Source organism: Dipodomys spectabilis, unplaced genomic scaffold, assembly GCF_019054845.1.
Source record: "Dipodomys spectabilis isolate Male_0828 unplaced genomic scaffold, ASM1905484v1 ptg000108l, whole genome shotgun sequence".
NCBI classification, from domain to species: Eukaryota; Metazoa; Chordata; class Mammalia; order Rodentia; family Heteromyidae; genus Dipodomys; species Dipodomys spectabilis.
The window spans coordinates 565,374-575,000 of NW_024870785.1; the positions used below are offsets into that span (position 1 = coordinate 565,374).

Below are 9,627 nucleotides of genomic sequence, written 5' to 3' on the forward strand. Positions count from 1 at the left end.
TGTGGCCTTGGGTGGGAGGCCACTAACCTAGCAGTCCCCAGACTGTGAGCTCTGTGAGCCCCGGTCCCCCGGAAACAGAGGAAATGCTGTGAGCCCCGGTCCCGCGGAAGCAGAGGAAATGCAGTTCCCATAGGCATTACACAAAAACCAGAAGCCAGTGTCACCAGACCAGGGTCACTGTTATCTGAATTCACTCTACTTTGGACTATGAATTGGACTGTTTTTTAGTTATGTACGACTTCTACAGTTACAGGGTTAAGAATGTTATGCGCTGACTGTAGCCCCTCCTCTGCACGGTATTCCCACAATAAAAAACTTACTAAAAAAGAATTTTATGCTCTGCTCTTTTTGTGACCATCAGAATACAAAGGGACTTCTTGGTATAAATTTAAGATGTGGCTGCCCTCCATCTCACAGTTCTGAATTTTTGATGAGCACTGAGAACGAGGTCACCTCTGATGTCCTGACATCGCCCTCTGATAAATCCGGCGGCCGCTGGGCAGTGTTGGCTTTGCCTAATGCTAGAATAAACAAAACTACATTAACCACTTCTTAGCATATGAGATGTGAAGGGTAGAGGTAACCTGGAGAGCCCGGTGAGTAACTGTGCAGACACACATCAGAAAAACTTATTTCCATCACCAAAACCAACCAAAGACAATTTAGGGCACGGAAGGCTTCAGAGGTTTGTTTCCTGAGGATATTCGTGCACATGTAGCACTTTCTGTGAGCAAACTCTACCCTCTTGCTGTTCCTATTTTACAAACTACTGAAAGTCCCAACCGAGCAACACATAGAGAATGCATCTGCAACTAAATACACAGGTAAGCTCTACGGTTTGAGTCACGCCAGGATGGAGACAGCTCACCTGTGCTGGGCGTCGTTCTGGTCTGTAGACGGTATTGTCAGACACTCATCACGACCATGGAAGAGCCGCACAACATGGCCGCCAAGGAGGTACCCTGTAAGAGAAAGACACTGCCACAAGCTGGGGAAAAGTTTAGGCACCATGTTTACAGTGCATTCATGCAGGTCTGAGCTACAGGCAGAAAACAGCCAAGACAGATACACTTGGGAAATTACAGAACCGGAGAATTCAGGCCCCAGGCAAAAATGTGAGAGAATCCTAACAATTCTAACTCTGAAAGTAAAATAGGGGTTCAGAGGTAAGCAAGGCTAAGATCAAAGGCTGGATGAAAATAGCATGCCAGCCGGCAGCATTGAAAAACAAAAGGAACATTAAGTTGCTGCTATTAGAAAGGTAAGGATTTTCCACTTCTTCAGATATAAATATAGTCAACACCCATTCCCTGATAAATCCTGACAATCTTGCTGTGTACTCTTTGTGGCAAAATCGAAATCAAATTACAGTCATGTGAAAGAAAGAAGATGCTTAAATTATGTTATTTGAAGAAAAACAGATGGGGCTGGAGATCATTCTGTGAAGCAAATAAGACTCAGAAAAACAGGTATCACATTTTTTCCCTCATATATGGGGAATCTAGATTCTGGAAATCAAAGCAAACCAAAAACAAGGACATGAGTATAACGAGGGACGGTTTGGTGCAGTCAGGGAGTGGGCACGGGGGTTGAGTGTGATCCACGCATGTACACAGAAGAAGCACACTGACACTGCTCTAAAAAGGAGTGGAGGGTGGGTAATAGAGTCATAGAAGAATGAGCGTGGGATCGAAGTAAGTTATGTGTGCACGGAACATCAGCAGGCAAAGAAAGAAGGCACTGGGAAAGGGATTCTCTGCTGTGGATTTCTTCAGGCTGTTTAGTAACTAGATTAAATCTGACGGTATTCTTATAGCTATCAAGGAGAAAGGAGAATTACTCCCCAGCATCCCCGAGGACAGGAACAGATGCTGTTATCAACCATCAGTCAGCTTTCAAGACGGGAATCTCAATAGTCACAGTTCCAGTGCCGAAAGGAAATAATCAACCTGAAGGGCAAAATGACCCATTATTCTTCAGATAACTTCTGAGTATTAATTCAGAAACACTGTAGCAGGGAAGAGGCCCCAGACTGAGCTGCTTTGCTCAAGGAAGTGGGAATCGTTATTTCTGTGGGTTAAAAAAAAATCCAAAACTTCTCCAGGCCACTCCAGTCTCAGGAAACCTACAGATCTAATAATGCCAAATGTTTGGGTCAGGTTGGTTTTTTAAATCACGTAATTAGGTTGCTAGGGGTGGGAGTCGGGATGGGAGAAACATCTTCAACTCTTTTGAATGTACAATGAAAACAGAAGAGGAAAAGGGGGTGTTTGCGCCCTACTTTGTATGGTGACAATCTTAATACTCCTTTCATTTTTTTTCCACCTAGGCAAGGAAAGATTTTTCTCAGATACCTGGAAGTCTCTCCTCAACTGTCCTGTATCTTTTCTTTCTTCTTCTTCTTTTTTTTTTTTTGTCAGTCGTGGGGCCTGAACTCTGGGCCTGGGCACTGTCCCTCAGCTCTTCAGCTCAAGGCTAGCGCTCTACCACTTGAGCCACAGCACCACTTCCGGCTTTTGCTGCTTATGTGGTGCTGAGGAATCGAACCCAGAGCCTCATGCATGCAAGGCAAGCACTGTACCACTGAGCCACCTTCCCAGCCCTCCATATCTTATTGTAGTGAAACATCCAGTTATGTGTATTTGCGATAAAGATAATGTATTTACAATACATTGCAGGGGAATTGTGAGATGCCAATGTACTTAGAAAACTAAAACTTCAGTGACCAAGCTCCTGTTCACCACTTCATCTCTCGATGGGGGGAATGAGACTCATTTAGAGCTCATCTCTAATAACTCTTGGGCTTCTTCAGCCAACACCGCGTTCAACTGGCACATCGGAACCGTTCTGAGTGGACCCACCCAGAGCCACTGCCGAGGAAGCCGCGCGTGATGGAGGCCGTTAGTCTTCGGGCAATGACAGATTTCTCTGCAGTGGGTGCTGAAGGGGCGTTCTCTGCAGAGAGCCAGACGCCTGCACCTGCCCCGACACGCTGCGCGGCCTGGCACCGCAGGGCCCGCAACACTTTAGCGAGGGCTTTTTAGACATGATTTGCAAATATTCCTTAATTAATCCCCACCAATGCTCTGCTGGAGACAGAGAAGTAATTTCGTTCTTACAGTAAAAATGAAAATTCTTACTTGGAAATTGATTCAAAACGTTCTAGGGGAAGATCTAAACCCAGAGCTGATGCTTGATTGAGAAGACAGAGCTTGGAACAGATCTAGGGTAGTGGGTTAACTCTGGCATCCAAGAAAAGGTGAACAAATCCTGTCTTTTAAAAGCTTTCCCCACATTGTCAGAAAGCGGGAAGGCTCTGTCTTTTCTTGATTATTCAGTTTGATTTGGAAACCGAGGCGTCACCTTTGCCTATCTCAATCCCCGTGTTTCAAACATCATGGCACAAAAGGGCATTCCCGGTTTGAAATGAAGAAAAATAGGGTCAAAGCCTGTGTGATACGACTATTTTTAAAAGCCTGAGCTTGCTATGAAGTTCTAGCACGGAATGCAATAACCTGTAGGTCACTGACGTTTTATTATTCCGCTCAGCAGTGTATTCCCTATCTGTGTGCAAGGCCAGTGTGTTTATTACATAATGTGCACGGAGCTCTGACTGCCTGGCTCCAAGAAATAGAATATGAAAGAAAAGTTGAATGATCTGATTTCCAAGCAAAACATACTGAGAAGCTTTCTTTTATGATTTTTAAGTGGACTTCCATAAAGATAAGTAAAAAGCAAATGGACAAATTCACTGTTGATACAGAGAAAAATTTTCCCTTGCATAGAATGAGGGATAGGGAGAAATATAAACCATAGATAATTATGTCTTCTAAGATGGAAGTTATGTGGTTTGTATACTTATAACTAGTAAACAAAAATGAAAACTCAAGTCTTGAATGCTTGCTGTGCTAAACTAATAAGAAGCCAAGAGATTAAAAACAATAAGGTTGGGAAGTCAGGACAGAAAATGACCTGTATCCCATCACATAAAGACATTGAAGTGAACGAAAATCATGCTACCTGTGCACCAAGCAGTTTACGTGGGAGCTGTGAAATTGCAGAAAATGTCAAAATAGCTTAAAACAGCCTGGGAGGCCCAGGGCTGGATGCATTAAAAACCCACACCTTCTTCCACACTGCTTCCCGAGCAGGTGGGATGTACGTTCCAGAGCGTTTGCATAAAGGAGGCATCCACTTGAATGTTGCCGTTCGAGATGGAGAGATGCTGCATCAGAAACAAAAAGGAGACGTCCTTTTAAGCCACCAGTCCAGTTCTATCAGAGCAACTCGCGTGCATTTTCAAGGACTTCATTTAACTGCCTTACTGACTCTTCTACATAGTCTGTGGGAGACTTCTTCCTCTACCCCAGCCGGAAGCCGCAACAGGGCTGACAGATACGTGTGGACCCCAACTCCTCAGTCAGACTCCAGATTCAATGTGAAATTCTCTGTAGACTAAAATCTCCCCAACGGGAAGAATGACTCCAGCGTTTGAAAAAGGCAAAGTAGAAACTGCCAGTGAGGTTGACAAACTGTTGGAAAGATTAACCACGCAGCTTGGACCTCCTCTTCCTGTCAGAGAGCCCCGGTCCGACCCAGCCCAGCCCGGGCAGGGATGCCCGCCCACCGCTCATCCTCAGCTGCAAGATCTCCCCGGTGGCTGCCATCCTCCACAATGCCCGTGCACTAATATGTTCAGAATTGCCTTTCTCCAACACAAAGCTGGTGTGTGTATGTGTCTGTGTGTGTGTGTCTGTGTGTGTGTGTCTGTGTGTCTGTGTCTTGTTCTTCAGAAAGACAAACAGGGTGATAAATTCCCAGTGACGAGAGCTAGCGTATATTATTTCCTGAGGCATTTTAACATGGCACCAACAGTTACATCTCAGGCACCACGATTAGCTCACAGAAGAGGAAAGTTAGTCGTCTCTCAAGCACACTCTGTAAAGGCGTCTTTTCTTGCCCAACCTTTAGTGGCTCATTTTCCCTGGGCCACCTTTCTCTAAAGGGAAAATTCTCAAGAGGAAAGCCGCTCACCCCAAGGGGTACTTACAAGGTATCTTTCAGAGGACACACTGACAAGGATGAGGTCATCACCAATCCGAACTTTCTCCCCCTCGGACCTCTGTTTGGAAGTGGGATGAATGGTCCACCAGCAGGCTTCTCCTGCAGGAAGGCCCCTTGGATTAGTCGCTGTGTTCTGGAAAGCAATGTCCCTAACTCTGATGCTCGTACTTCTTAGTTCTGATAATTACCCTGCAAGCACACACTCAGTCTCTCACACACACACACAGAGTATACATGCACATGAATCATACTCTAGTCATAAGCAATATCCCTAATTCTGCCCCTCATACCCTACAATCCTGATGAAAACACTTGAAATACACATGCATATTCATACACCTGTGCACACATTCGTACTCCAGACTTCTTTATTTCCTTACAACCCTTTCAATTGCTTCGGACTACATCTATCATTTTAATTTTCCTTAGAGCAAGACAGGGTTTGGGAAAGAGTACTGCAGGGCAGAAATCACAGTCTGAGTATTTTAATGCATATATAAAACGTTTGTTCCAAAGTCTCTCAAATGTTTGCTTGATTTTATGGGTCTACTGAACATTTAGGTTTTTGGTTTTTGTGTTTTTTTTTTTTGCCAGTCATAGTGCCTGAACTCTGGGCCTGGGCACTGTCCCTCAGCTCTTCAGCTCAAGGCTAGTGCTCTACCACTTGAGCTACAGCGCCACTTCCGGCTTTGTTCTTATGTGGTGCTGAGGAATCGAACCCAGGCCTTCAGGCATGCAAGGCCAGCGCTCTACCGCTGAGCCACCGTCCCAGCCCCTCCACTGAAAAGTTAAAACACTTTGTATTTGCGCTCTACTTCCATAAAGTGCTATAAATACATCATAGAGGGATATTTTAAAATATCAAACCTATGAGGACTAGGAAAACAAGAAATATATAGCAAAGAAGAAACATTGGCGTTTTGGAAAAAGAAAAGTAGATGGATGCTCTTAGCCAAGAGAAAGCTAAGACAAGTCTTTGAGTAAAATCACGAAGGAGACACGGATTCAAAAGCCCACTCTTGGTTAAATTTCCCAGGAAACGCTCTGGACCTGGAGGTAAAGGCGGCAGCAGCAGATGGGGTGGAGTGCTTTCACGTGTAGCTCAACCCCAGACCCCTTTCCTATCCTAGTCAACCACAGGTGACGCCTCACGCTCCTCCACGCCACAGAGCGTCAGAGGAACTGCAAACCACCACGGGTCTGTCAAGCGAGCAAGAGGCAAGAGTTCAACATGGTTAACAGCAAGCCCCTGCTGCTGCTTGTGTGTGAACAAGCTATAGGAGAGGAAACTCCGGGAGGACTGAGCTGTGCTGAGCCTGCTTTGCTCTCTCCTCCTTCTTCACAAGTATCAAGGAGGAGACGGAGTAAGTCGGGATGACGGAGGTAAAATCAAAGTGAATTACGCCAGGCCCCTCTCTACCTGTCTCCACGTGCAGTTTCTAATCAGCCCGCAGGAGCTCAGGCCGACGCACATGTCTGCCCTGCCTGTCAGCAGAGATTCATACCCAGGGTGATTTTAGACAGTCAGGAAAACAAAGTATAGCACATAAATGGTGAGGCAAAGAGTGAACACAGGCAGCAGTGACACTAACCAGACACTGTGTTGAAAATGAAGCGTACAACTCGTGGGGGTGCTCGTGTCACTGTCATACCCCTGTACATCATCCTCACAGTGAAAGCAAAACAAAAGAAAGACGTGCTAAAAAATAACCTCTGCTATCACCTTCCCTCCATTTCTTTATTGCTAGTTCTAATAGTTGGAATAAAACAGATCCCCTGGACACTTGAGTAGAAAGTGGTATTTCTCAATTTCTTCTCAACTTACAGAAAGAATAAAATCACGGTATTGATATGAAATAACCACAGATGATTTCCAGGTGCGTGCCCCAAGACCGACGGCTGCTCCTGGGAGAGGCCAACGCGCTTGCACAAGGCGAGGCCTTCACTCATTTCCCAACTTTTAGCAAAGGTCGACAACATTTGAGAAGAAATTATATTTTAAGACATGTACTTTAGCTGAAAACAAAGAAACCTCAAATCAAGCTAATCTTTACTGTAGGGAAAAGCTGACAACAGCAGCGGCAGACCTGGGCTCCTTCCGGTGTTACCCGGAGCGGGGATCTCCTGCGGCCTCTGAGACACCACTTCGCAAGGTACAGACGGCAGTTGCACATAGTTCGAATCCTAGGTTATTTTCCTTGATCACCTAAACACCAGACACTCTGGCTCCTTAACTTACAAACGGTCCCAGTTTTAAAACAACAACGCAGACTTGTGCACTGCTGTGGTGACTCGACATAGAATGCTCTTTGTACTTGGGGGTGCTATAACATGAGAGAGATGCCAGTTAGACCTCGGTGTGTCTTCTGGCTATTTCTTTTTCAAAGTTTCTAAGTAGAGGCTCAGCCTCAGATGAAGTTTCATCTAACACCCTTCTAGTCAATTCGTATTCTATTTGAGCCCATCTGAATCACTTTGTGTTGCCTGTAACCAAAAATCCTGAGTGGTAATAGCTCAACCCCTAAATGGGTCACAAGTTCCAGATGTAACACCGTTAAGGGTCAGGCTGCCCATAAGCACTTCCAGTCACAGGGCACGCAACACCCAGATTAGCAGTTTTCCCCTGGTGAACTGCAGATATTAGCTTACTGCAGAAATAGTTTACTTCATTGGGATGAAACATGACTCCATTTACCTGCTACCCATTGCTCTATCCGTGTATGGAGTAACACATGGGAAATGGCCCCCTGTCTTTGACATGCTGACAGAAAGCCATTTCTGGCTTTCTGTGTCATTAGATACCACTACGGTCACTACCATTCTGAGCGTGCTCATGGTAGCCATCAATATATTTTTTATTGTATATATACACACACATACCCACAAACACACACACAATAAAACACAAATGACACTGAATCAGAAGGGTGAGAAATTTAGGGAAAAACTGCTCATCTGTTAACTTGATTCTAGTAAAACAAATTTTAAGTGTAGGACTAGCATCACTAATGCTTTCCTAATATTTCCCAATACAGTCTCAATTATTTGTCCACTTTATTTTCTTTATTTTAAGCAAGCAAAACACATTCTCCACTTACACTTCTCTACTTAGATATGGTATGCTTTGTTTACAAAAGCTAAGTATGGGGCTGGGAAGGTGGCTCAGTGGTAGAGCGCTTGCCTTGCATGCATGAAGCCCTGGGTTCAATTCCTCAGCACCACATAAGCAAAAATAAAAAAAAGCCGTAAGTGGTGCTGTGGCTCAAGTGGTAGAGCGCTAGCCTTGAGCTGAAGAGCTGAGGGACAGCGCCCAGGCCCAGAGTTCAGGCCCCATGACCGGACCAAAAAAAAAAAAAGTTAAGTATGGAAGTTTAAATAAAAACATAAAATAAGTGATAGTAAAGGGGCTGCTGTGGATTTGTAAAATCGAGGGCGATGAATGTTCCTGACTGACATCTGGAGACTATGTTGGAGACACTGTGCTCATTGCAGAACAAACGGGTCTGCTCCTTAACCCAGATTCTAGTTCATTACTTCACCCTTCCTTGGGCTGCTTTAATTCGCTCCGTAACAGTTGCTTAGCATTACTGGTTCTTACCAAGGCTGATTTTTCTACATACTTTTAGTACCAACTCCAAAATAGTTTTTGAGAGTATCAACTATGACCAAAACATCATGCTCTCCATATTCAAGATGTCTGTTTCCCTATCCCTTTAGTTCCTTCTTGGACATTTGTATCCGTCCTCTTTGACCTGGAGAGGCGAGAATCCTAAATGAGCAATACTTCAGTGTCCTTCGCGAAAGCCCCAGCACAAGAACCCACTGGGCGCGCGCGAAAGCCCCAGCACAAGAACCCACTGGGCGCGCGCGAAAGCCCCAGCACAAGAACCCACTGGGCGCGGGCGAAAGCCCCAGCACAAGAACCCACTGGGCGCGCGCGAAAGCCCCAGCACAAGAACCCACTGGGCGCGCGCTCCGGGATCGGTAGGCGACTCACCTGTGGCGTGATCCCGGAGACCCACGTCAAAGGCAAGTTTATCTGTCTGGGATCTCGATGTGGTCAAACACGAGAGGTACTGTGAAGCGAAAGCAAACGCGGTGACCTGGAGCTGCACAGGGCTAAGCTACTTCCCGTTCATTTCAGCAGCAAGCTGCCTTCACAACTCCTTCAACCTTTGCTACAATCCACTGGGAAAATGTTTTTGTTACACAAAGAGATGTGCTGATTTGATGACCTGACGATTCAATTTGTACAACTATATGCTATGTAAGTAAATTGGGATTGTTAACGATGCTTTAGATACTCAGTAACTTATCAATTGGAAATATAAATGGAACAAAAATGACAATAGAAGGAAGTCCATATAAACAGTGCTTCTCTTTTATAGGATATTACGCTATTAAGAGAAGGCATTGAGAATATATAACAGCATGGATCTGTTTATAAAATATTGAACCAAAAAGCCACACATAAAAACGGTACATAGTACACTTGTAGAACTAACATGTGCATAAAATTTAAAATTCTGAGCACTGGATTAAAAAAATATCCCAGAGCTGGGA

General features: G+C 44.9%; 1 protein-coding gene across 1 annotated transcript in view; it reads right to left on the bottom strand.

The window, feature by feature from the left end:
- The window catches only part of Ryr3 (ryanodine receptor 3), a 269,526-nt gene that overhangs the window by 214,281 nt on the left and 45,618 nt on the right, over positions 1-9,627 (bottom strand). The window contains 4 exon segments of the mRNA XM_042687574.1: positions 869-962; positions 4,126-4,225; positions 5,051-5,163; positions 9,062-9,140. Of these exon segments, the coding sequence (XP_042543508.1) occupies positions 869-962; positions 4,126-4,225; positions 5,051-5,163; positions 9,062-9,140 (386 nt within the window).